We start from the raw sequence: 27,295 nt of genomic DNA on the forward strand, positions 1-27,295 counted from the left end.
GCAGTGTCTGCTGGGACGCCGCTGTCTGTCTTCTCATCGCCCTCTGTCTTGCGGTCATGGTGCTGACTTTTTAGTGTTTGCTCAGAGTTCTTTTTGGGTATGTGTGATATGCTGTCTAACTCTCAGCAGAGCCGCAAATATTTTCTTTCCCCTGAAAGTATATGGTAGCTTGGTGGGGAAGGGCTCTTAGGTTACAGTTGTTTTTCTCTAGGGCATCTGTGGACGTTTTCCCACGGTCTATGAGGCCCCAAGGTTGCAGGTGACAAGTTATTTTTTTTCATGTGACAGTCACTTGTTCTTTCTGGCTGGAAGCTTTGACCTTGGAGTTTAGAAATCCTACCAGAATATGCCTGGGTCTGTGTTCATTCATCAACCCTGTCTGGAACTCGGAATGCTCCTTCTCCAGATGCAGGCTTTTCTTTAAGGAAATGCTCTTTTTGTTTAATTATTGTCTTGCCTATTTTTCAAATTCCTGTTATTTGCCTCTTGACTCTCCTACATCCGTCCTCAAGTCTCCTAGCTTTGCCCTGCAATTTCTATCTCTTTGCCATTTTGCTCTGTGGCTTCGAACGCTTCTTTCACAATTATAGAATTTGTGAAGTGTACCAAATGTCATAAATTTCAAGATCACTTCAGGGCACTAATCTGAGTCTTAACAGTGACCCTGAATGCCTTCAGTTCATTTGCTGAAATTTAAAACCTGAAAGTCACATATTTCAGTCTCCTGTTTTTCTACACTGGAGTCTCATCGACAGCTTTTGTCTGTTTTCTTTGATGGCTCAAAAGAGCCTGTTCTGATGGTTCTGTTTATTCATATTCTCTGACTGCCAGACCCCCTTTGTTTTCTGCTTAGTCCCTTCAGTCATGTCTGAGTCTTTGCAACCGCAGGACCGTAGCCTCCCAGGCTCCTCTGTCCGCGGGATTTCCCAGGCACAAATACCAGAGTAGATTACCATGTCCTTCTCCAGCCAGACCCCTTTAAGTGTGCTCTTACTTTCCTGTTTCTGCACATAGAGGCTCCCCTCCGGCCTCTTCGAGTGGCCGGTGGTTCTTGGAGTGATGGACGGGCCGGTGGCCTTGGCTCCTGAGAGTCTTTATTTACTTCCTCATTTTTATTTTTGGCTGTGCTGAGCCTTCGTTGCTGCCGCTGAGCTTTCCTCTAGTTGTGGCGATCGGGGGCTACTCTTCATTGCGGTGCTGCGGCTTCTCATTGCTGTGGCTTCTCTTGTTGGGGAGCACTTGGCCCCCCCACTACGCCGCCCACCTTCCCCGAAAGCGAGGTCTTTGGTGAACAGGAAGCACTGGCTCCCAGTGGGTGCTTTCGCGTTTATTTCTCCACCCAGCCAAAGCTCTGGCTCCTTCTCAGATCCGACAAACAGAATGAAATAAAATCCTGATCGGCAAGGTGCTTTCTCACTGCGTCTTGAGAAAGAGGAGCTGGGTGCTTTGTGGACACCTGCGGTTCCGGTGACAGGATGCGGGGTGCCCGCTCCCCTCGACTGGGGGCTGGGGAAGGATGGAAAGTGGGCTCCGCCGCCTGCCAGGGCTGCAGTCGGCTCCTCGTGTTTTGAAAGGCTGAAAGTCACCGCTTGGTGACTCCTAATACAAAGCTTCTCTTTCTGCCCTTCCCTCGGGCTCTGGACCAGAAACAAAACCTTTCCACACATCTCAGCCCCCAGAAACGTTTTATTTATTTTTTTCCCTCCAAGGTGTGGGAATTTAATGATGGAACAACAACATCATTCAGGACTGGAATTACAAAGTATTTGGGAGTGATGTTGTGTCCATCGCTGGCTAATCTAAAGTGCTTTAAAGAAAAATAAAAAATACCAAAGATTATCTGTGGAAAACTTGAAAGGCAAGATGTTCAGAACCTTGGAGATGCTATCAGACGCCTCATGGAGTTGACGGACTCTCTGTGCACCTCAGCTGGCTTACCTGCTTGTGCGTCTGGCGGCTGGCAGCTTGGGGACCCCTCGTACCTGCTCCTCTGACCTCCTGAGCACCCCCGCCCCCTGGGCCCTCTTCGTACAGCTCAGAGGTCGGCTTTGGTGGCTGCAGTCCTGCTCGTTTTGGGAGCCGCGGACCGTGCCCTGTGGTGAGAGTGGAGGACTGCGGGCAAGAGGCTGGTGCCCTTGCCCAGGGTGACTATCCTTGTGCCACGTGGGCTTAGCTGAAGAGTCCTTTCTCAGTGGTGACAGGCACCTCATAAATCAAGGCGTCTTAACGGTACAATGACCAATGACTTTTTAACTTTTAAAAACTGTGTTAAACATACAAAACAGGGACTTCCCTGGTGGTCCAGTGGTTAGGACTCCTGGACTTCACTGTCTAGGTTCCTGGGTTCAATCCCTGGTTGGGAAGCTAAGATCCCACAAACCAGGAACACAAACACACACACACACATAATAGGCTTTGCCATCTTGACCATCTGTAAGTGTACAGTTCGGTAGTACTAAGTACAATCACATTGCTGTACAGCCACCAAAAACGACCCCCATAACTTTTCTCATCTTGTAAATCTGAAACCCTGAACCTGTTAAACACTAATTCCCTGTTCCCTCCTCCCCCAGCCCCTGGCAGCCACCATTATACTTTCTGTGTCTCTGCTTTTGGCTGCTCAGAGTCCTTCTTAGAGTGTAGTCATACAGTATGTGTCTTTCCGGTGACTGGCTATTTGGGGGTCCCGTGAGATTCCATATGAATTTTAGGATGAGTGTTTCTGTTTAAAACCTCATGGTTATTTTGATAGGGATTGCACTAAATCCATATATCGCTTTGGGTAATATTGACAATTTTTTTGAAGAGTAAAAAAAAATTCTTTATTGTTCTTATTGCTATTTATTTTTATTTTTTTGCCATGCCATGAGGCATGTGGGATCTTAGTTCCCAGACCAGGAATTGAATCTGTGCCCCCTGCCTTGGAAGTGCAGAGTCTTAACCATGGACCACCAGGAAGTCCTGACATTTTTACAATATTCAACCTTCAAATCCATGAACACAAGATCTGTTTGCATTTATTTATGTCATCTTTCATTTCTTTCAGCAGTGTTTATCAGTTTTCAGTGTACAAGTCACCCCCTTGCTTAAGTTAGTGCCTAAGGTTTTTTTTTTGACACTGATTGACTAGGTCTTCAGGAAGGATACACAGTCTTGGGTATATGTATGTTCCCTTTAGAAATGTTGAGAGTACAAAAAGAATTGAGAAGAAAATAAAAAACACACAGCACCCTTTCGACACCTTGTCATTTTAGTATTTATTTCTCCATACTTCTTTGTATGTTTTCATATGTACATATGCACAGATCTATACTTACACCTGTGTGTGTATATATATATATTTGCAAGTTGGATTACTCCTTTTCTAGACTCTGTATCATCCTTAATAGTACATAGCAAAAGCATCTTTCTGTGTCACAAAACGCACAATGGAGAATCTGGCAATTCTGATAAAATTAAACACATGATCCTCTTCTTTTTTTTTTTTTAAGCCTAAGGGAGATTGGTGCATTTGAAAGGTACAAGCACCTAATTTGACCTGAAAAGGCAGGGAGTTTTGCTGAGCATTCTGCTCCATGGCCATATTTAAGATGAATGAAAAGAATCTTTAATCCTGGCCTGTGGCCTCAGAGACTGAGCTTTCTTGGGAGTCTGCACTGCCTGGCACATAGCTACCTTCGTTGGCCCTGGCTTGCCCTGTGGCTTCAAATATATAAATGGAGCCCATGAAGCAGTGAGTGAAAACACTGATGTTCCCAAGGGCAGGAGCCATAGTCTTGTTCACTGCTATGTCCCCAGCACTCAGGATGGTGCCTGATCATCAGAGGTGCTTGGTCAGTGCTTGTTGGATGTGGCTACTCTTACTGCTTGGGTGCTAAGTTGCTTCAGTTGTGTCTGACTTGTTTGCAACACCATGCACTGTAGCCTGCCAGGCTCCTCTGTCCATGGGATTCCCCAGGCAAGAATACTGGAGTGGGTTGCCATGCCCTTCTCCAGGGGATCTTCCCGACCTAGGGATGGAACTCGGGTCTCCCGCATTGCAGGCGGATTCTTTACCATCTGAACCACCAGGGAAGCCCCCACTTTTCTTGCAGCTGGAGGGTGGGTCAGGCACTGATGCTCTTGGTGTCTCTTTCAGGAGGCTTGGAGTCCAGGCCTTTGGCACGGGGCATCCAAGGCCGCAGCATCAGCATGAAGGTGCCTACGCCTTCCCGAGCAAAGCAGGGGGCCTTCAAGACCATGCCCCTCCGCTGGTCTTTTGGCCCCAGGGAGAAACCGCTGGGCACATCCGTCGAGCTGGTGGAATACCTGGAGTCCAGACGGAGACCTCGGTCCACGAGCCAGTCCATCGTGCAGCTGCTGACGGGTCCTGCTGGCGGTCACCAGAAGTCACACGCCACCCTCTCTGTGGAGAGTGAAGACAGTAGGCGAACCAGCAACACAGTGCTGGCCACAGCGCCCTGCCCCTCTGGCCACTGCGTGGTCCCTGGCAACTCAGATGGCCCGAATGCAGCCAGGAAGCTCAAGGAAAACTCAAGTCAGGACATCAGGCTGCCCAAACAGTTTGACTTGCCCCTCACAGTGATGTCCTCAACAGAAGATGATGGGAGACGAGCCCGGCCTGAGGGCCAAAGGACCACAAGCTGTAAGGGAAGTGGCCTAACCGGGAGCAGTGGCCAAGCACCCTCCCCCAAAGAGGGTCCCAGCGCTGTGACATTACCTAGAAAGAGTGCAGACAGTCGCTCAAACAGCTCAGGCAAGATGAGGGCTAATGGGGAGAGAAGGGACCCCGAGACAGACAGATTCCCACAAGGGACCCTCACCCTTCTGAGGTCTGTGTTTTGGAAGAAGGAGATCAGGAAGAGGGACAGGCCAGAGGCATCCCCCCAGGTGGCCCCCGTCTCCCTGGTGAGCGGCAGGCGGAGCCCGGCTGTGGATGGGGAGGCCCGAGGCTCGTCTCCATCCCTCAGGATTCGAGAGAGCCTGGCCAGGGGCCCAGCCGGCCACCTGGAAAGAGAGAGGGACGTCCGGTCAGCGCCCAGCTCTCTGCTCCTCCCTCGCAAGACTGGCAGGCCCCCGAGGGCCAGCGCCCTTGGCACATCACAGAGGAGTGTCCCCGGGGAGCAGATATCTTTTGGCACCTTGCCGAAGGTGAAGTACCACACGCTGTCCTTACGTCGGAAGAAATCCTTGCCTGAGTCCAGCTTCTGATTGTGTGCTCTAAGGGGATCTGCCATTCTCTCGGCTCTGCACCGAGCACCTGTGGGCAGTTCGTGTTGAGAGTGGGATTGGGGGAAGCCAGTTGTCTTCTCTTGGCCCCTGAAAATTAAAATTTCTGGTCTCTGCATCTGTATTTCCAACACCAAACGTCTGAAAAGACCTTCCTTTGTTGTTAGCTGTTTGTGTGTTTCCAGACCACCAGAGGGTGCTGGTTGGTCAGTATAACCATTTCAGGGCAAGAACTGCTGTTTTAAGTAATTCCAGGGCCTGAGTACTTGTATTAAGGATTGATTAATAAGAATCTTCAGTACTAAATCAAATATTGTCATTAGCTTCTCCTAAACCTTGTTTATTTAATAATGGACTTAACAGGAAATTCTTTTCCTCCTGATGTTTCTCTGGGATGAAGCATTAAGGATGCCAAAAAAGCAAGTGGTAGCTATACTAAAGTAGGATTCTAGAATGAATGGGAGAGAAATGACTGAGATTTTAGGAGAGCATTTAATATATAACAATTGTATTAAAGTTTTTCAAGGTATTTAAAAAAGAAAACTATTTTGATACTAGGGGGAAAAGGAAGTTTTTTTTTAATTAACTGTGAGATCTATGTACAATTTTAATAAAAGTTCATCCATGAAACATGCAAATAGCTCTCTGAATTATTAAAGTTAGGCAAATGCTCTTGTTTCTGCTGCATAAACTTAGCTCATTGCTTCCCCACCCCCACCCCCCCATTTAACCCTTTTTAAAAAAATGAAGTATAATTGGACTTCCCTGGCAGTGCAGTGGTTAAGACCCTGGCTTGACCCCACTGAGATCTGCATGCCACATGGCATGGTCAAAACAAATAAGTTGATTTCCAGTGTCACATTCATCTCAGGTGTACAGCACAATGATTCAGTTACAGATAGATGGATCCTTTTTCAGATTCTTTCCCCTTACAGGTTATTAAAAATATTGAGTATAGTTCCTTGTTGGTTGTCTAAGCTCATTGCTGTTGATATCAGAAAGTCATTGATTGTTTCTGAAAATTTTAAGTACTTTTAATTAAAATCACTTGCTGTTTGCTAAGGAAACAGAAGTCTCCCCAGGTCTCTCCCTAGAGAACATATACGTTCAAGGACCAGAGTCTGAGCCTGTCTTGATGGATCGTCGCCAGGGTCCTTGGACTCCTTAATGATGGAAACTGATGACAGGCCAGAGCAGGAATTCAGGCAAGGCTTTACTGGGGCTTGTGCTGCAGCAGGAGGGAGCGAAGGCCAGCAGCAGGTGCCCTTGTTCCCTCCCTGCGGAGGGCAGCTGGTCTCTAAAATGGGGTGAGGGTGGTTGGGTCTGAGGGGCAGCTTAGATGGTCTGCCCACCCCCTTGGTGGTGCTGTGTGCAGGGATGACGGGCAGGACCCTGCCATTGCTCGCTGCCCCTCAGAAGTGGCAGTTTGATTTTGGCCTTTTTTTTATCTTCTTGTTTATAATTTGGGCCAACTGCCCATGTGGAGAAGGCAATGGCGACCCACTCCAGAACTCTTGCTTGGAAAATCCCATGGAGGGAGGAGGAGCCTGGTGGGCTGCAGTCCTTGGGGTCATGAAGAGTCGGCCACGACTCAGCGACTTCACTTTCATGCATTGGAGAAGGAAATGGCAACCCACTCCAGTGTTCTTGCCTGGAGAATCCCAGGGACGGGGGAGCCTGGTGGGCTGCCGTCTCTGGGGTCGCACAGAGTCAGACGCGGCTAAAGCGGCTTAGCAGCAGCAGCCTATATATGCAGTTGTTTTTAGTCCCCTTATAGTTTCTTTGTATCTGTTCCTCTGGGACATTTGTCCAGGTGCAAGCACTGCAAAGGGTCCCAGGTCCTAGCCTGTCTCAAGGTGACTGTCCTCTGTTTCCTAGAACTTTGCACACTTTTCAGTAGCTGTTTTAACAAATATTGCCTCTCATATGGGGAAGCTGCTAAACCTGACTCTGATACAGAAATCCTTTTCCAGATTCCCTTGTAAGTTTTTAAAAGTATTGAGCATAGTTCCTTGTTGGTTATCTAAGCTCATAGATGTTGATATCAGCAATGATATCAGACAGAGGGCTTGACAGGTAAGGTGACTGGAGAGTCTCTACCTCAACAGTCCATTTTCTAGAAATACCTCCTTTCCATTTAAGACACCCGACTTAAATTAAGTCTTTCCTCATACACTTGGCATGACTCATTGGTGTGTCTCTGCTACTGTTCTTTTTCTAAGAAGGAAGAATGAGGTTCTTTTTCTTCACCATAAGAAAGACTGTACTTTGGAAAAATTGGAGTATAATTACAATATTGCCTTCGTTTCAGCTGTTCAGGAAGTGAATCAGCTATGTTTACTTAATCCCCTCCCTCTTGGGCCTCCCTGCCACCGTCCCCTCTACCCCACCCCTCTAGGTCATCACAGAGCACTGAGCTGAGCTCCCTGAGCTACACAGATCATCTGTTTTACTGGCTCTTTCACACATGGTAGTGTATGTCAACCCTAATCTCCCAGGTCATCCCACCCTCCCCTGCCCCCGCTGTGTCCATTGTCTACATCTGCCCTCATGAAATAGGTTCATCTGTTCCACGTTTCTAGACGACAATAGCCAGGACGTGGAAGTCAACCTAAATGTCCATCGACACATGAGTGGATAAAGATGATGTGATACACATATTCAATGAAATATTACTCAGCCAGAAGAATGAACGAAACTGGCTCATTTGTGGAGACCATGTACTTTGGAGCACCACTTCCAAGACAGAACTGAGATGACAGAGGAAATGAGCAGGGGGGCCCGCCACCTGCCACCGGAGAGAGATGTATGTTATCAGCGGACCAGAGTGCAGTTCAAAAGAAGTCTGTGTTTTCTTCAAGTCTTAATCCACGTGCTCTCAGGCGATGGGGAAGGCACACTTGTCCTCCCGGGTTCCGGGAGTCTAGGAGTCCTCCTGCTGTATCTGGTTCTTTCTCCTCTGTTGACTCTCATTTATCATCTTTCACTCCCAAGCTCTTCCTAAACCCAGCCCCACTTCCTTTGTCCTCTTAAGGGGTTGGGTTGTGACCCAGGTTCTCCCTTTTGAATATCCTTGGATATCATGAGCAGGGCCCAGTTGTTAGCAGTTTTCTCTGTAATACACCAGAGAGTGGAGCGCTTGTCCTAGGCTATGGATTTGGAATAGGAAGAGGCAATTACACTTGGACCCTGTGCTTATATCTGCCATGCCACACCTTCCACAAGGATGCCCGAGTTCCCTTGTATCACTTTCTCATCTAGAGGGACCTGGTAGGGAAGGCTGGGAGAATGGCATGGGAAAGGATGGGGTCAGATTTCTGCCCAGATTGGAGGCCGAGACTATCGGACACAGCAGGATCACCCTCAGTTCTGTCATTGGTGAAATGGATTTTTCAGCTGTTTCAGTGACTCAGTGTTGGTGTAAAGACTAAATGGAGTCTTGAGTCGGGGGGTGAGGGGGCTGCTCATTGGAGATGGTGAACCACATGCAATTTTGTGGACTTGTTATTGCTCTGCTCAACAGAGAACCCCACGAACAGTATGAAAAGGCAAAAAGATAGGACACTGAAAGATGAACTCCCCAGGTCAGTAGGTCCAATATGCTACTGGAGATCAATGGAGAAATAACTCCAGAAAGAATGAAGAGACAGAGCCAAAGCAAAAACATCATCTAGTTGTGGATGTGACTGGTGATAGAAGCAAAGTCCGGTTCTGTAAAGTGCAATACTGCATAGGAACCTGGAATGTTAGGTCCATGAATCAAAGCAAATTGGAAGTGGTCAAACAGGAGATGGCAAGAGTGAATGTTGACATTTTAGGAATCAGTCCATTCAGATGGACTGGAATGGGTGAATTTAACTCAGATGAACATTTTATCTACTACTGTGGGCAAGAATCCCTTAGAAGAAAGGGAGTAGCCATCATAGTCAACAAGAGTCTGAAATGCAGTGCTGCTGCTGCTGCTAAGTCGCTTCAGTCATGTCCAACTCTGTGCGACCCCACAGACAGCAGCCCACCAGGCTCCCGTCCCCAGGATTCTCCAGGCAAGAAGACTGGAGTGGGTTGCCATTTCCAAAATGTGGTACTTGGATGCAATCTCAAAAACAACAGAATGATTTCTGTTCATTTCCAAGGCAAACCATTCAATATCATGGTAATCCAAGTCTATGCCCCGACCAGTAATGCTGAAGAAGCTGAAGCTGAATGGTTCTATGAAGACCTACAAGACCTTCTAGAACTAACACCCAAAACAAATGTCCTTTTCATTATAGGGGACTGGAATGCAAAAGTAGGAAGTCAAGAAACACCTGGAGTAACAGGCAAATTTGGCCTTGGAGTACAGAACGAAGCAGGGCAAAGGCTTCTTCTTGAGTTCTGTCAAGAGAACGCACTGGTCATAGCAAACACCCTCTTCCAACAACACAAGAGAAGTCTCTACACATGGACATCACCAGATGGTCAACACCAAAATCAGATTGATTATATTCTTTGCAGCCAAAGATGGAGAAGCTCTATACAGTCAGCAGAAACAAGACTAGGAGCTGACTGTGGCTCAGATCATGAACGCCTCATTAGCAAATTCAGACTTAAATTGAACAAAGTAGGGAAAACCACTAGACCATTCAGGTATGACCTAAATCAAATCCCTTACAATTATACAGTAGAAGTGACAAATAGATTCAAGGGATTGGATCTGATAGACAGAGTGCCTGAAGAACTATGGATGGAGGTTCGTGACACTGTGCAGGAGACAGGGATCAAGACCATCCCCAAGAAAAAGAAATGCAAAAAAGCAAAATGGCTGTCTGAGGAGGCCTTAGAAATAGCTGTGAAAAGAAGAGAAGTGAAAAGCAAAGGAGAAAAGGACAGATATACCCATTTGAATGCAGAGTTCCAAAGAATAGCAAGGAGAGATAAGAAAGCCTTCCTCAGCAATCAACGCAAAGAAATAGAGGAAAACAACAGAATGGGAAAGACTAGAGATCTCTTCAAGGAAACTAGCGATACCAAGGGAACATTTCATGCAAAGATGGGCACAATAAAGGACAGAGATGGTATGGACCTAACAGAAGCAGAAGATATTAAGAAGAGGTGGCAAGAACACACAGAAGAACTGTACAAAGAAGATCTTCATGACCCAGATAATCACGATGGTGTGATCACTCACCTAGAGCAGGACATCCTGGAATGTGAAGTCAAGTGGGCCTTAGGAAGCATCACTATGAACAAAGCTAGTGGAAGTGACGGAATTACAGCTGAGCTATTTCAAATCCTAAATGATGATGCTGTGAAAGTGCTGCACTCAATATGTCAGCAAATTTGGAAAACTCAGCAATGGCCACAGGACTGGAAAAGGTCAGTTTTCATTCCAATCCCAAAGAAAAGCAATGCCAAAGAATGTTCAAACTACCGCACAATTGCACTCATCTCACACGCTAGTAAAGTAATGCTCAAAATTCTCCAAGCCAGGCTTCAACAGTATGTGAACTATGAGCTTCCAGATGTTCAAGCTGGATTTAGAAAAGGCAGAGGAACCAGAGATCAAATTGCCAACATCTGTTGGATTATCGAAAAAGCAAGAGAGTTCCAGAAAAACATCTATATCTGCTTTATTGACTAAGCCAAAGCCTTTGACTGTGTGGATCACGATAAACTGTGGAAAATTCTGAAAGAGATGGGAATACCAGACCTGCCTCTTGAGAAATCTGTATGCAGGTCAGGAAGCAACAGTTAGAACTGGACATGGAACAACAGACTGGTTCCAAATCGGGAAAGGAGTACATCAAGGCTGTATATTGTCATCCTGCTTATTTAACTTATATGTAGAGTACATCATGAGAAATGCTGGGCTGGAAGAAGCACAAGCTGGAATCAAAATTACTGGGAAAAATATCAATAACCTCAGATATGCAGGTTACACCACCCTTATGGCAGAAAGCAAAGAACTAAAAAGCCTCTTGATGAAAGTGAAAGAGGAGAGTGAAAAAGTTGGCTTAAAGCTCAACATTCAGAAAACTCAGATCATGGCATCTGATTCCATCACTTCATGGCAAATAGATGAGGAAACAGTGACAGACTTTATTTTTTAGGCTCCAAAATCGCTGCAGCCATGAAATTAAAAGACGCTTACTCCTTGGAAGAAAAGTTATCACCAACCTACACAGCATAACAAAAAGTAGAGACATTACTTTTCCAACAAAGGTCCATCTAGTCAAAGCTATGGTTTTTCCAGTGGTCATGTATGGATGTGAGAGCTGGACTACAAAGAAAGCTGAGTGCTGAAGAATTGATGCTTTTGAACTGTGGTGTTGGAGAAGACTCTTGAGAGTCCCTTGGACTGCAAGGAGATCAGTCCTGAATATTCACTGGAAGGACTGATGCTGGAGCTGAAACTGCAATACTTTGACCACCTGATGCCAAGAACCAACTCATTTGAAAAGACCCTGATCCTGGGAAAGATTGAAGAGGGGAGGAGAAGGGGACGACAGAGGATGAGATGGGTGGATGGCATCACCAACTCAATGGACATGAGCCTGAGTAAACTCCGGGAGTTGGTGATGGACAGGGAAGCCTGGCGTGCTGCAGTCGATGGAGTCACAAAGAGTCAGGCACAACTGAGCGACCAAACTGAACTGAACTGAACTGAACAGAGAATGCAGCTATAAAACAGGTTTGGAGCCACAGTGACCCCTGGTGGCCATTTCTCTTATTGCATGATGCCTTCCCCTCAACAACTTAGAACAGTTTTTCCCCTGTGTTTCAACCTATGGGTTTTCATTTGCTAGACTGGTGAGATATCCCATCATGAGAAGTCAGCAGGGCCTGCGTGGACACAGGGACATCCGGAAGGCAATGGGGTGGGGGCATCCAGTCAGAGGGAGATCAAAGTCCCCGAACAGGAAATTCAACTTCAGGGAGCTTGGGGTCCCGGCCAGACAGTCCGGCTGAGGATGGACCCGCCCGTAGGTCTCTGACCGCTTTGGCTGCAGGGACAGTGGAGCAGAGCTACTGACACGGATGTCTTTCTCCCTGAGGCCTTTCTTCCTGAGCTGTCATTCCACGTGGCTTCCTGTGAGGAACCCCAGGGGCCGAGGTCTTCCCTCACCTTGGAGTCCTCGAGTCTTTGCTCTCCCGGAATGTGGATCAGGGCCAGCATGGACGCAGCCCCTCCCCACGCACCCACCCCACCCCAACCACCAAAGGAGGGGCCCCTTAGCCCACTCCACCCTGAGAGGAGGCAGAGCCCTAAAGAGAGCAGGTCAGGACCCCAGGTCTGGGGCCGAGTGGTGGCCAAGCTTGACCTTGTCCTGGTGCAACCCCCAAGACTGCCTGCAGGGCTGGCTCCAGCCTTCTCGTCCCGAAGCTGCCTTCTCTGTCTCCAGTCACCAATCACATCAGTCATTTTCTTCCTGGTGTTGTCCCTCCCCTGCCTCCAGCCCCTATTGACCTTCCATCATGCTGGCCTAGCCACCTCCAGGCACCCTGACACCCAACAACAAGAATGACACAGGTCATCTTGCTGACTCTAGGCCTGCCCTGACTTAAGAGTCCTAAATTCTGGAGACCCATCCTGGCCTGCTGCCTTATCCTGGGGCTGCCTGGGTTCCTTGGTGATCATATGGTCTGGACACTGTGCTTTTATTTTTTTTTGGCTGCGCTGGGTCTTCGTTTGCAGCTCTTGGGCTTAGTTGCCCTGCAGCATAGGGATCTTAGTTCCCCAACCAGGGATCAAACCTGAGTCCCTTGCCTTGGAAGGTGGGCCACCAGGGAAGTAAGTCCCTGACATCTTCCTTTATAAATTCAGGGATATGTACATGTGGATGTGTACCACGTGTGTTAATTTTGTAAATGGCTTGGGTTCAGGGAGGAAATTTGGGCCCTCTTTCAACTATAAATATTAGAAAAAGTTTGAAGCAGTAGTTACAAAATTAGTGCAAAAAATATATCCTACATTTTCCAAGATCTGAAGAATCATTAACTGTTGTGTTTAAGAAAAACTAAACTAAGAGAAACACCCACCAATAATAACAATGGCAGTTTTAAATGAATTTTGCTTTGAGAATGTAAGAAAAGGCTGGAATGAGCTGGATGCCCCGGGGCAGAAGTTCTCAAGATTTGTTGCAATTTAGAATCCACTGGAAAAAAAATTTAAACATCTGTGCCTGGGCTCCTCTTGGGACAAATGAAATCCAGGGAAAAGGGCTGATTCTGCTGCCAAGACCAAGGATTACAGCTCTGCTGTAATGCCAACCTGGGAGCCACTAGCCCCATGCAGCTATTTAAATTTAAATTAATGCAAATTAAATAAAATAAAAAATTCCCTTTCTCAGTTGCACAGGCCACATTTTAAGTACCTAACAGCCACACATGGCTGGTGGTTGCCGCACTGGACACGGCAGACGATACAATATTTCCATCATTCTAGAAAGTTCTATTTAGCAGCGCTTCCCTAAGGAGCTGCAAGTCCAGCTTCTACGGTGGGCGGCTGACTGGCCAGATCACCCTTAGGTAAAATGGAGGTGGTTTTCTGAGTGCCTGGGCAGGCTGATGGCGTGTGTGTGTGTTGAGCCCATTACGGGTCCTGTTTTTCTGCTGGACTGTCACCTTATACAGTTGAGAAGCTTCTGGAAATCTGTCCTGGGTATGTCGCATGGGAGACACCTGGAGGCCCGGAGTGACTGAGGGCCACCCTAACTGTGATGGTGAGTATCTCCCACATGGAGTGCAGCTGCGGGGAACTGTTCCCTCCCCACCTCCACCCCCACCCCTGTGTTGAGAAGATGGAAGGACCCACCACCTACCAGCAAAACCTTTATTCCCCTCGAGGAGACCTGTTTGAAGCCCGGCGGTTAACCCTCCTCCGGGACGCTGAGTTTCTCCTTCACCCCACAGGCCACCACGGCGAAAAAGAGCTCGGGGAACAAGGTGCGGACGTACACAGCGGCCTTGGGGATGGGGTTGGCCAGGAAGACCTCTTGCTTCTTACGTCTCACCGTGCGCATCACCTCCTCCGCCACGTCCACAGGGTGCGCCCCGTAGGTCAGCTTCCTGAAAAAGACTGAAAAGCACCCCCAGGAAGGGGCGGGGCTCATACCCTCGGGAGGGGGGAGGTGGTCAAAGCCCCACCCCCCGAGGTGGGGAGGGGTGTGAGGTGCTGGAGTCCCAGCCTCAGGGCCAACCCTGCATGTGCTGGCCGCTGGCCATGCACTATGAGCAGGCACTTTACCCGCCGTGCCCCAGCGTCTGCATCTGTAAAGTGGGTGCAGTTTCCGGCCCTTTGACATCCCAGGGTAGTTATGAGTAGTGGAAGGGATGAGAAAGAGTTTAGAAGGTAAGAAGGTGTCAGATATATGAAGGGGCTGCTATTCATGATTGTTGCCAGGCTGTGCTTGTCCAGTGCCTCCGGGAACAGGTTGCCCACGTCTTTGTTGTTGTTCAATCACTAAGTGGCATCCGACTCTTTTGCAACCTCATGGGTGGCTTGACAGGCCATATAGCCATGGGACTTCCCAGAAGTGGGTTGCCATTTCCTTCTCCAGGGGATCTTCCCCACCCAGAAATTGAACCCACGTCTTCTGCATTGGCAGGTGGATTCTTTACCACTGAGCCTTGTGAGGTAGCTGCTCTGTGTAGAGCATTCTAGAATAGAGATCACAGGTGCACTTACGGAGCACTCAGGATGTGCTAGTTGCTGTTCCAAACTCTGTGAGCTGGAACTTTCCTTTCTAGGACTCTACCAGGTTGGTGTTTACCATCATCTCTCATTTTCCAAAGGGGAAACAGATAGAGAGGTGAAGGGAGTTGCTGCTGTTCCAATACTTAATATGAGACACAGGGGAGTTTCAGAGTAGTCACTCTGGGCCACACTCTGAGCTTCTCCTCTGTGCTGCCACCTAGGGAAGGGGGAGCAGAAGGTTCTCCAAAACCAAATCCTGGCTCTTCCGCATGGGAAACTGAGGCCCAGAGACGGGCAGTCCCGGGACCAAGGTCACACAGCCTGTGAGTGATGGAGCCCAGCGGCCTTGGTCTGCTGGCTGTGGGTTAAGGAGGCTTCCCTCTACCTGGTGCCTTGGGACTGAAGTTTTGGGGCCCCTCCCCGCTGCCAGCTGGGTGCAGACACCCCATCTCCCCAGTCTCACACTTCAGGAACACGCCGTCCCCACGGTATCCAAACCTCACCCCCTGCCACCCTGGGCGTACCCCGCTCCCCCACAAGCCCTCCCCAGCCCCGTTCCCTCCAGCTGTGCTCTGAAAGCTCACATTTCCATATGGAGGCCTCCCAGTTTCCTTGGCCTGGATCAACGTGGTAGGAGCGGATGAAGGTGGGACTCACGGTGCTGACGACCACATCATATTCCTCCACTTCCGCCCGCAGGCAGTCGAAGAAGCCGAGTGCCGCGTGCTTGGAGGCGGCGTCTGGAAGAGAAACCAGCCCCGGGGGGTGGGCACGGATCCCGCTGTGCCTCCCAGGAGGGGGTTGGAGACACACATCCCTACAGGCTCTGCTGGGTGAGGCCGCAAAATCCCCAGCCTTGCCCCTCACTTCGTAGATGCGGACAGAGAGCCCTTGTGAAGCAGCGGGCAGATGCAGAGATGGGACCCAGTCCAGTTTAGCTAGTATTCCACTGTGTGACTTTGGGCAAGTGGCCAGTTTTACCCTCAGAGATTCAGTTTTCTTGTCTTTAAAATGTCCACTTGCAGCCCAATTTACAATAGGCAAGGTATGGAAGCAACCGAAATGCCCATCAACAGATAAATGGATAAAGAGAATGTGGTAGGTATATACACTGGAATATTGTGTGTGTACACTCAGTGACTCAGTCCTGTCCAGCTCTTTGCAACGCTGTGGACTGTAGCCGGTCAGGTCCTTCTGTCCATGGGGTTTACCAGGCAAGAATACTTGAGCCAGTTGCCATTTCCTTCTCTAGGTCACCTTCCCAAGGACCGAACTCACGTCTCCTGCGTTTGGCAGGCAGGTTCTTGACCACCCGGGATGCCGCACACTGGAATCTTACTCAGCCATGAAAAGAATAAAATCATGCCGTTGGCAGCAACATGGATGGATCTAGAAATTATCATACTAAGTGAAATAAGTCAGAGACAAATCAGTTCAGTTCAGTTGCTCAGTCGTGCCTGACTCTTTGTGACCCCATGGACTGCAGCATGCCAGGCCTCCCTGTCCATCACCAGCTCCTGGATCCTACTCAAACTCATGTCCATTGAGTTGGTGGTGCCATCCAACCATCTCATCCTCTGTCATCCCCTTCTCCTCCCCCCTTCAATCTTTCCCAGCATCAGGATCTTTTCAAATGAGTCGGTTCTTCACATCAGGTGGCCAAAGTATTGCAGTTTCAGCTTCAACATCAGTCCTTCCAATGAATATTCAGGACTGATTTCCTTTAGGATGGACTGGGTGGATCTCCTTGCAGTCCAAGGGACTCTCAAGAATCTTCTCCAACACCACAGTTCAAAAGCATCAATTCTTCAGCACTCAGCTTTCTTTATAGTCCAACTCTCACATCCATACATGACTACTGGAAAAACCATAGCCTTGATTAGACAGACTTTTGTCGGCAAAGTAATGTCTCTGCTTTTTAATATGCTGTCTGGGTTGGTCATAACTTTTCTTCCAAGGAGTAAGCGTCTTTTAATTTCATGGCTGCAGTGATTTTGGAGCCTAAAAAATAAAGTCTGTCACTGTTTCCTCCTCTATTTCCCATGAAGTGATGGAATCAGATGCCATGATCTGAGTTTTCTGAATGTTGAGCTTTAAGCCAACTTTTTCACTCTCCTCTTTCACTTTCATCAAGAGGCTTTTTAGTTCTTCTTCACTTTCTGCCATAAGGGTGGTGTCATCTGCATGTCTGAAGTTAATGATATTTCTCCCAGCAATCTTGATTCCAGCTTGTGCTTCATCCAGCCCAGCAATTCTCATGATGTTAAATAAGCAGGGTGACACTATATAGCCTTGATGTACTCCTTTTCCTGTTTGGAACCAGTCTGTTGTTCCATGTCCAGTTCTAACTGTTGCTTCCTGACCTGCATACAGATTTCTCAAGAGGCAGGTCAGGTGGTCTGGTATTCCCAAATATCATATGATCCCACTTATATGTGGAATCTAAAAAAAATGATACAAATCAACTTATTTACAAAACAGAAAGACTCACAGACTCTGAAAACAAGTTTATGATTACCAAAGGGGAAAGTGGGGAGGGAAAGGATAAATTAGGAGTTTGGGATTGACATATACACACTACTATATATAAAAGAGATAATAAGGACCTATTGTATAGCACAGGGAACTCTACTCAATATTCTGTAATAACCATTATAGGAAAAGAATCTGGAAAAGAATGAATGTATGTATATGTATCATTGAGTCACTTTGCTGTACACGTGGAACTAACGCAACGTTGTAAATCAGCCATGCATGCTAAGTTGCTTTAGTCGTGTCTGACTCTTTGCGACCCTATGGACTGTAGCCCACCAGGCTCCTCTGTCCATGGGGATTCTCCAGGCCAGAATACTGGAGTGGGTTGCTATGCCCTCATCCAGGGGATCTTCCCAACCCTGGGTCAAACCCATGTCTCTAACATCTCCTGCATTGGCAAGTGGGTTCCTTACCAGTAATGCCACCTGGGAAGCCCAGAATCAACCATACTCCAATATTAAATAATTTTTTTAAAAAGACTAATATTAAACCACTTCAGGTAAAAATAAATCATAAAATAGAGGTAATTAATTAATTAATAAATTAAGGGTAGTATCACTCTTGCCAAGTGAGAAAATGTGTGTAAAACGCCTGACACAGGTGTGAATTCCCATTTCCTTCCTGGGAAGCCTGATTCCCCATGTAAGACTGATTTCTCAGGGTCCTGAGGCCGTCAGGGTTAAGAATGCAGGTGCCGGGGCTCAGATGCCTGGCTTGTAGAATGAGGATATGGTGAGGTGTATAAATAACAGATATAACTGCTGTGAGCATAGAACAAGATGAGCTTCTGGGGTCCGAGGGAAGGACTTATCTTTATCTCTCAGTCACCTGTGTGCTGTAGGTGCTCAAAAATAGGAGCTGAGGGGATGAAAGAAAAGCCAAAGGATGCTTTCATCTCTGGACCCCCTCCCCCCAGTAACCATATGCTTCGTCCTAGACACCGCATCTCTTGTTTTATAAGACACATAACCTGAGATGAAACTTGTCTTAGCAACTTACAGGCTGTGCGGAAGGGGATTCCAAGCTTCCCCTGGATGTTGTTCACTAACACAATTTGTCCGGTCCTCCGGGAGATCATGTTGGGGAGCAGGGCTGGAAAGTGCAAGATGAAGACTCACGGTTACAAACCCAAGACGGAGTCAGGCAGCGGCCAGCAGACCCCTTCCCCAGACCCCTCATCACGCAGGCTCCTTTGCCTCCCTGCTAACTAGATTACAGTGGGACACAGGTGGGCTGGATCCCAGCCACCATTTATCCAGTGTTGCCTAAGAGTGGGCTGGGCTTGACCGGTAAATTGCTGGGTTATTTTATTATTATTTTTGTGTCATGCAGGATCTTAATTCCCAGGCCCCCTGCAGTTGAAGTTCGAGTGCTAACCACTAAACCTAACCCTGGGTGATTTTATTATATTTTTTAAAGCTTTTTTTTTATTTTTAATGGGAACCATTTTTAAAATCGTTATTGAAGTTGTTACAGTATTGCTTCTGTTTTATGTTTTGGTTTTTTGGCCATTAGCCATGTGAGATCTTAGCTCCCCTACCAGGAATCCAACCCACACCTCTTGCATTGGAAGGTGGAGTCTTAACCACTGGACCTTCAGGGAAGTCCCCAACCCTGGGTGATTTTAAATGACCCATCCATGTCCTTGAAGTGACACTGATTTCAGTGGTAAGAAAGGTAGCTCCCTTTCCAATTCTCCTATTCCTCCAGTAGGAAAGTTGGTTCAGGCGGGTCTTTAAAACTTCTTTTGCAAGTGCTAATCTTTAAAAAAAAAAAAGAAAAAAGGAAAGACCTCAGCCCTGTGTCTTGGGAAAACTGAAGACTTTGTTTTGATTTCAGGTTTTCTTCCATTTATGGAGAGGAAAGGAATTTTTAATTTATGGTAAAAAAAAAAGTTCCTCTTAAGTAGAATTAATTGACAAATGAGGAAATTTAGAAAAAGCTATAGAGCAATGATAGCACAGGTGGAATCAGGAGATGGCAAAAAATCAAGACTCAACTTAGCATGCCTCACTTTGTTGCCAGGGAACCGGAGCTCTCAGAGGTTGAGGGGAGGACACACCTTGGCTGGGCTGCTGGGCGTGTCCACGGCGACTGGGCTGAGAAGATCCTGCTCTCTCAGCCTTTGCTAAATGTATATCCTTATATTCTTATATTCTTCCTTTTGTGATTCCGCTTTGATAAACTTTATTTAGGGTGGGGGAAGGGCTGTAACTCTTGGTTCTATTCCATGTCATCTCTAGCTATTCCACAACCCCCACCCTAGCTTCAGACCAGCTTTTGAACTTGGTTGTTAGAATCTCCACAAAGGGACCATAAAGAATCTGCCTGTAATGTAGGAGATGCAGGTTTGATCACTGGGTTGGGAAGATCTTCTGGACAAAGAAATGGTTACCTACCCCAGTATTCTTGCCTGAAAAATCCCATGGACAGAGGAGCCTGGTGGGCTACAGTCTATGAGGTCACAAAGAGTCGGCCACGACTGAGCAACTAACACTTTCCTGTTTCTGAAAAGGAATTGACGGTATTCTGGGTCGTTTATAGTTTGGGATAAACTCTTTTCTTCATGACTGAGGACAGAATTTCAACACTGGACCAACTGTCATTATTAGGAGCAGATCAACCACAAGGTGGATATAGTAGAAGGTTTGCAGGGGATGAAGACAATGGTCCAGAAACATGGAATGGGATTGGAGGGGAGCCAGGGATGTGAGTAAGAAAAGGGAAGTAAAGGGCAGGGTTTGGGAAAGGGACTGCACAGAGAAGAGACTTTCATAATCCCTTTTCTTTCATCAGCATTTATAATCAAACACTGAAAGCTTTCACCAAACAAGCAGGGATTTTTCTGAAGAGGACTAGAGGCTCCATCCGGAAGTGGATGACTATATGGAGACATAATAGAGACCTCTTGAGCAGCCCAGTGACCCAGGATTCCATGGGAAGGTCAAACTCACGAGACCTTTGGTCAATATGATGGGTCCAAAGTAATTGGCATCCATGATCTTTTTGTCGAGCTCCAGAGAAATCTTATGGGCAGGTCCCTTCACCTTCATGCTGGCGTTGTTGATGAGGATGTCCACGCAGCCGTAGCAATCCAGGACCTCTTTGGCCACATCCTGGACACAGCTGATGTCTGAGAGATCCAAGAGGACCAGCTTTGGGGTGAATGTCTGCTGGACCAACGAGAAAGTCAAGGCACGTGTGGGAATATCCCCACAGACCTTGGGGCCCTTCCATCTAAGAGTTGCCCCTTTTGAAACTCAGAGCTTGTGGAATGACTACAGATGATTAAGTGAAGCAGAGATAACTGGGGAAGGGAAACTGATGGAGAAAATGCATCCTTGGGGACCAAGGCAACAATAACATTCCCAACATGTAAACATGCACTACAAAGTTTGATCTTCTGGTTAAGAGGCCAGAACTGAGAAATCCAAATGGAAGCTGTGCATAGATTCTCTGATGTCATTTTTTTAATGACATTTCTGAGCTCCTCTTTGGAAATGGCTTTCAGACTGGCTTCCTAGCCACGAGAGAATCTGCCCAGTACTTTGTAGCCACGTTTGTTTTTTGGCCAAAATCATATACTTGATATAAGTTTTTTGAAACACCATCTGTATAGGTACAAGGCATTGTGTTCAGCTCTAAACATGCTGTCATCAAGATTTCCATGATTTAGAAGGACTACAGGTGGAAAAATTGATGATGCCACATGGCAGATACAATCCCAGTGTTTCACAAATATGAGTCCTGAGATATGCCCTTAAAAAAGCATGTCCTCTGGTTCAATATATTTGGGAAATATAGACTACTAAACATTCTTCTTGGAGGTAACACAATGCATATTTACATAACAAAGGTTCTGAAAAGTCCTGCAGTAAGGAAATCAGACAGAGAAGCTTTCTCTAACTCAGTATTTCCCACACAGTTGACCTCAGACCATCCTTTTTACTACCTCACAACCAATACCTGATAAAATCCCAAGAAACATGCTTTGGGGTTGTGGTGTTATCCTTTTGCTCCATCTCCTCAAATACCAGACTTAGTTCTGAATTATTTTTGGCTTTATCCAAAATCCAATTCAACATCAAGGGCAAAGATTATTAAAAAAAAAAAAAAATTCTTGACACTTCCCTGGTGGTCCAGTGGTTAAGACTCTGTTTCCAATGCAGGCGGCCTGGATTTGACCCTTGGTTGGGTACTTCCACATGCCATGTAGAGGGGCAAAAAAAAAAAAAAAAAAATTCTTAAAGAGAACTCTGAAAGCAATTTCTTAAACAATGATCCAGAAATGCCTTGAAAACCCCAGCTTCATTGAAATGTGTTTACCTGCTATATAACTTCATGGACAGGGACGTCATTTCCCTGATTTCTTTCAAGGAAATAAAAAACTTGGGGCTGCACATCATGGCTTGAGGAATCTTAGTTTCCCGACCAGAGATTGAACATGGCCCCCTGCAGTGACAGCACTGAGTCCTGATCACTGGATCACCAGGGAAGTCCCTCTTTGAGGGAGATATTAACTGAAGTATTATTTAAAAAGTCAGCCATGAGAATTTATAAACAGAGCTGTGTCTATGACATACTGTATCTTCTGGGTCCTCTGAGTCTGACTTAAATAGAATGGGGTGGGGCTCAGAGGCTAGAGAAGAAATTTTTGGCGTGGTGAGGGTTCAAAATGAATCAACCCCCAAGTCGGCTGTGTCAAGATTACCTTTCCCCAAAGCTATCACTAGATTTCACCCAGAGCTGCTCTGTGACAAGCACGAAGACTAAGGGAACCCAGGGGTTGCCCATGCTGGCTGCCCGAAGGCCTTACCTTGCTGGGATCAGCCACACTGATCAGGGCATCGTATAGACTCTGAAGCCTCTCCCAGTTCTTTCCACACAGCACCAGCCTGGCTCCACCAGTATGGAACACCCGAGCACACTCTGTGAGGAAGAAGGGAGGACAGGACGCACTGTGTGGATGAAACTGCTGATGGGGGATGGGGTGGTTACAAATTTGAGGATTCAAAGAATTCAGAAGTCTTAGGGCTATGAGTTCCTTTAGAGGACATTGCATTCAACCTCCTCTGGAATGTCTTCTTGTTTCCAGCCTCAGCATGGCTGCCTTCTGTGAAGGGCAGCTCACAGGGGCATGAAATAGCCCCTCCTCCACTGGGCAGTTCTGATTTTGGGGACACTGTTTCTTTCTTTTTGGCCATGTGTGGCATATGGGATCTTAGTTTCCTCACCAGGGATTGAACCTGTGCCCCCTGCATTGGGAGAGTGGAGTCTTAACCACTGAACCACCAGGGAAATCCTGGTATAGTCTTTCTTAAACTGGACAGAAAGATGACTCTGTCCAATAAGACCCCCAGAAGCACAGTGTTAAGTATATCTCAGTCTGAGGATATTGGAGACAGTTGCTACTTTTTGTTTTTTTTTTGGAGATCAAATGTCACTAGTTTCCTCTACATTTTCATTGTGGGTTGATGCCCCAGCTAGGGTTCTTTTTATTAACAACAACAACAAAAAAAGTGAAGCTGTCTTCTGTCTAGTTCATTTTATTCTAGATGAATTTCTTGCTTGCTCAATGTTCTCAACTGGGCAGTGATTGGTAGATACAAGTATTTTTCTGTGGCAATGACATTGATATTTAAGAACAATAAAAGCTGGACTTCCCTGGTGGAGCAATGGAGAAGAATCCACCTGCCATTGTAGGGGACACAGGTTTGATCCCTGGTCCGGGAATATCCTACAGTCTGTGGAGCAACTAAAGCCCACGGGCCACAATCACTGAGCCCACATGCTACAGCTACTGAAGCCCACATTCCCTAGAGCCTATGCTCTGCAACAACAGAAGCCCTGCAGGGAGAAGGTCATGCGCTGCGAAGTAGCCCGCGCCCTGCAATGAGAAGCCCACGTACCGAAAAGCAGCCCCCGTTTGCTGCAACTAGAGAAACCCCACGCGCAGCGAGGAAGACCCAGCACAGCCAACAAACGAAACAATAAGAGCTAACAGCCTTTGGCAGTTTACTTGCTTGAGTGGCTATTGAAAGAGGTTTACACATATTAGCTTATTTGATTCTCACAGTCATCCCACGCAGTGGTTTGTTATGTTGAGTTCCCTAGAAACAGAACCTACAGGGTTTTAGCCACTGGACCACCAGGGAAGTCCCTCGGTTCTTTTTTCTTGAAAGATCCTTTTAAATATATGTGGTTTTTATAATAAGAGAATTCACTAAAGGAAACCATTCGGAGGGAGAATGGCTAGTCTTCCCGAGTTTGGGCTGTAATCCTCAGTGGCAGCGGCAGCTGCGCTGGGTGTGGGCAGCCCTGGAGGTCGTGTTTCACAGACCAGAAGCTATTAGTCTGAAAGAGACTTTATGATTTCAGCGATATTAAAATACACAAAGATGGCCTAGGGCCATCGTAAGAGACCGTTGATTAAAAGACAATTAGCTCAATTTCTGGGAAACCACTCCAATATTCTTGCTGGGAGAATCCCATGGACGGAAGAGCCTGGCAGGCTACAGTTGATAGGGTCACAAGAGTCGGACACCATTTAGCGACTAAACCCCCACCACCAGCTCAATTTCAGGAACGGTTAAAGGAAGAAAATGATGTGTCTTAGAGGTGATGAAACACAGGCAAGGTTTGTGTTCTCTGAAGCAGTTTAAGTGCAGTGGTTAAGTATTTTGAAGATCATTCTTGCTGCAGACACAGTGGGTACAAGGTAACTTTATTCCTGACTTGGCCGAATTATGTGGGTTTGGGGCAAAGTCAGAAGTCCTGACATCTCTTTCTGTCTGGTTTCCCTAGGAGACAGCTTGGCTCTGGCCCTCTTGCTACTCTCCAGTGCTACCCACTGGGTTCGGTCAGGTTCTGTGCGACCGGGTGTGTGCTGTGGGCTATGTGGAACTTACCTCATCTGCTCAATGCCCCTCACTTTTTTTTTTGCCTGGGACCTGAGAAATGGAGCACTTTGAACTCAGAATCACTGCGGTTAGCAGCATGCTAAAGCCACCATAAGAGTTTACTGAAGGTCACACCCCAACTCCCAGCTTCTCAAGTTACTTCTAAATGCCTTCAAAACCGGGAAGTGATGTGGCTGAATCAGGCCAATCGTAAGACAACAGGGATTATGGGGTGTGTGGCATGCTGGCATTTGCATGCTCTGCGTGATTTGTTCATTATTATCGCCACTGCTAACATTTGAGAGGTGCCCATGACAGCACCAGGCACTGTCCTAAGGGATTTCCATTTCTTCATTCATTTAGTCATCACAACCGCATTACGAGGCACAGAGTATTATCATCCTTGCTTTCAGATGAGAAATCCAAGGCGGAGCAGTGCATCACCAGTTAGTAATTGGTGGAGTCAAGAATTGAACCCAGCTCACAGGTCTGGCCTCATCACCAGTTCGCTACCCCAGCTAAGGGCTTTGAATTTCAAAATTTCTAGAAACTCCCTGCAGGCAAAGCAAATCACTTCTGCAGACTGATTTTGGCCTGTAGGCTGTGTATTTGCAACCCTAGGTATTCCAATCCCCTCATTTCTCAGGCAAGAAAGCTTTGGCCTCCAAGAGAGGACATTGGCTGATTAACAGATGCTGGGAGAGAACTCAGCCCTGACCCACACCCTCCTGCCCAGAGGGCACACCCACTCCCCACCCTATGGCCTCTCATCCTTCAGGGCAGAAGTGGGCACAAGAGGCTGTGAAGCTCATCTGTGTGTGCCTAGTTGTGTCCGACTCTGTGACCCCATAGACTGCAGCCCACCAGGTGCCTCTGTCCATGGGATTCTCCAGGCAAGAATACGGGAGTGGGTTGCCATTCCCTTCTCCAGGGGGTCCTCCCGCCCCAGGGATCAAACCCAAGTCTCCTGCATTGCAGGCGGATTCTTTACCACTGAGCCGTCGGGGAAGCCCGAAGCTCGCTTACCCTTGCCCAGTCCCGAGATGGCGTCGGTGATGACCACCACTTTGTTCTGCACAACTGACTTGGACCACAGCCGGGACACCTCCTGGTAGATGAAGAGGAGGCCACTGATTCCTAACAGCAGCAGGGGCAGCATGAGCACGGCGGTGACCCCCATCTCGCTCTGGGGAAAGTGGGGAAAAGGAACTCGCTTGACAAAGAGACTCGGAACCTGGGGCAGAGGAGGCCCAAGGATGCAGGGCACAGTCAAGCCCTGAGCCCGGAGCCTCCTCTCCGGGAGCCAGGCTCTGTGCAAACCCCCTGAGTGCTGCTTCCAGAGCTCCTGGCCACGTGCTAATCCCCAAATAGTCATGAAGAGGGAATTACTCACAGTGTCTTCAGAAGCGGATGGAATCCGGGGACCTGCCCTCCCAGAGGTTAATTACAAATTTAATTAAAATGTGTCTGCATTTTTTGAAGGAAAGCCATGCATTAAGGCCACTTGCTTGGGCCCTAATGGCTATTTATAGCTGTCAGTGTTCTAAAGGGCTTTCATGGTAAATATAGTGTCTCTGCTGATATTCAGGAACACATGCTGGCCGGGTCTGATTTCAGAGTCCCTGCCAAGCCTTTTAAAGCTCTCCTGGGTGCCTCTCTAGTAGAAGTTCCTCTGCAGTTCAGGGATGAACCTTAGGGATCAGGACCTGGGATTTCAGCACAAAAATCCCCACCCTCACGTCCTAACTCTCCTATCAGGTAGCTTCCAGGTAGCTCAGACTCCAGCAGCAAGAGAACTTTCTGGATGGAGGTGAAAAAAACACAGAAAATCTGTTAAACAGAACGGATGAACCACTTGAAGGTGTGACATGAACTATGGGAAAGGGCAGTTTGGCAGTTTGGGGCTGTTCCTCTTTCAAGTGCTTCCTGCTCTTGGAGCCTCAGTCTTCTCATCTGTAGAGTGGGCACAATAGTCTCATCTTGCAGGACTGTTGGGAGAATAAGATTCTGCAGCTTAGTAACAGACTCTGAGAAGATCGCTCTGTTCTCTTTAGTGATTAAGCCTGCATGCTCTAGGGCCCCTGAGCTACAACTAATGAGGCCCTGTGCTACAACTACAGAGCCGAGTGCTGCAGTATTTACTGATGCCTGTGTGCTTAGAGCCCATGCTCTATAACAAGAGAAACCACCACAGTGAGAAGCCCGTGCACTGCAACTAGAGAAAGCCTGCAAACAGCAGTGAAAACCCAGAAGAGCCAAAAATAATGAAAGAAAGAAAGAATACAGGAGGTGACTCTGCACCACCCCCAGAATGGGTCTGGTCCATTGCCGCGCTGTTGGTTTCAGTTTCTCCCTTCTCTCTGGCAATTTTTGCCTCGTCTGCATTGGTTCCCCGGTTGCCTTTCCTTAATGCATATCAGGGCTCATTCCTCAGGACCCTGGATAGGCTTGAGAGGTGAGAGATGCCCCGGCTCAGTCAGGCAACCTATGTGCATCAGTTCAGTTCAGTTCAGTCGCTCAGTCGTGTCTGACTCTTTGCGACCCCATGAATTGCAGCACGCCAGGCCTCCCTGTCCATCACCAACTCCCAGAGTTCACTCGGACTAACGTCCATCGAGTCGGTGATGCCATCCAGCCATCTCATCCTCTGTCGTCCCCTTCTCCTCCTGCCCCCAATCCCTTCCAGCATCAGAATCTTTTCCAATGAGTCAACTCGTCACATGAGGTGGCCAAAGTACTGGAGTTTCAGCTTCAGCATCATTCCTTCCAAAGAAATCCCAGGGCTGATCTCCTTCAGAATGGACTGGTTGGATCTCCTTGCAGTCCAAGGGACTCTCAAGAGTCTTCTCCAACACCAAAGTTCAAGAGCATCAATTCTATAAACATAGATGTGTATGTGTGTATACACACACACACACACACACACACATATATGTGTGTGTGTGTGTGTGTTGGA

The 27,295-nt window shown here is 47.4% G+C and overlaps 2 protein-coding genes across 3 annotated transcripts in view; one reads left to right on the forward strand and one right to left on the reverse strand.

The window, feature by feature from the left end:
• The window catches only part of USP43 (ubiquitin specific peptidase 43), a 47,771-nt gene extending 42,560 nt beyond the window's left edge, over positions 1–5,211 (forward strand). Inside the window, exon 15 of the mRNA XM_052658319.1 lies at positions 4,139–5,211. Within this exon, the coding sequence (XP_052514279.1) occupies positions 4,139–5,211 (1,073 nt within the window). The remainder of the gene's footprint in view (positions 1–4,138) is intronic.
• An 8,816-nt stretch (positions 5,212–14,027) lies between these two features.
• On the reverse strand, positions 14,028–25,885 carry DHRS7C (dehydrogenase/reductase 7C). 2 transcript variants are annotated; one of them, XM_052657929.1, is made up of 7 exons: positions 25,733–25,885; positions 25,366–25,525; positions 22,257–22,369; positions 20,400–20,610; positions 18,440–18,532; positions 15,490–15,645; positions 14,028–14,287 (listed from the first exon to the last, which is right to left on the reverse strand). In XM_052657929.1, the coding sequence occupies exons 2-7, from the start codon at positions 25,517–25,519 to the stop codon at positions 14,079–14,081; spliced, it is 936 nt and encodes a 311-aa protein (XP_052513889.1). In that variant the 5' UTR covers positions 25,520–25,525; positions 25,733–25,885; the 3' UTR covers positions 14,028–14,078. The 2 variants fall into 2 exon arrangements, with proteins under 2 accessions (XP_052513889.1, XP_052513888.1); XM_052657928.1 differs by having other exon boundaries at positions 20,400–20,613.
• Between the last annotated feature and the right edge of the window lie 1,410 nt (positions 25,886–27,295).

The sequence above is a fragment of the Budorcas taxicolor genome, chromosome 19 (genome assembly GCF_023091745.1).
Source record: "Budorcas taxicolor isolate Tak-1 chromosome 19, Takin1.1, whole genome shotgun sequence".
In the NCBI taxonomy this organism is placed as follows: domain Eukaryota; kingdom Metazoa; phylum Chordata; class Mammalia; order Artiodactyla; family Bovidae; genus Budorcas; species Budorcas taxicolor.

What these genes read in the sequence shown, in the direction of transcription:
- DHRS7C (XM_052657928.1), bottom strand. Translation starts at nt 25,519, where the DNA reads ATGGGGGTCACCGCCGTGCTCATGCTGCCCCTGCTGCTGTTAGGAATC. An exon ending in CATCTCGGGACTGGGCAAGG is followed by an intron (nt 22,370 to 25,365) that starts GTAAGCGAGCTT and finishes TCTTCCTCACAG; the next exon opens with AGTGTGCTCGGGTGTTCCAT. An exon ending in GGAGGCCTCCATATGGAAAT is followed by an intron (nt 14,288 to 15,489) that starts GTGAGCTTTCAG and finishes GGTGCTTTTCAG; the next exon opens with TCTTTTTCAGGAAGCTGACC.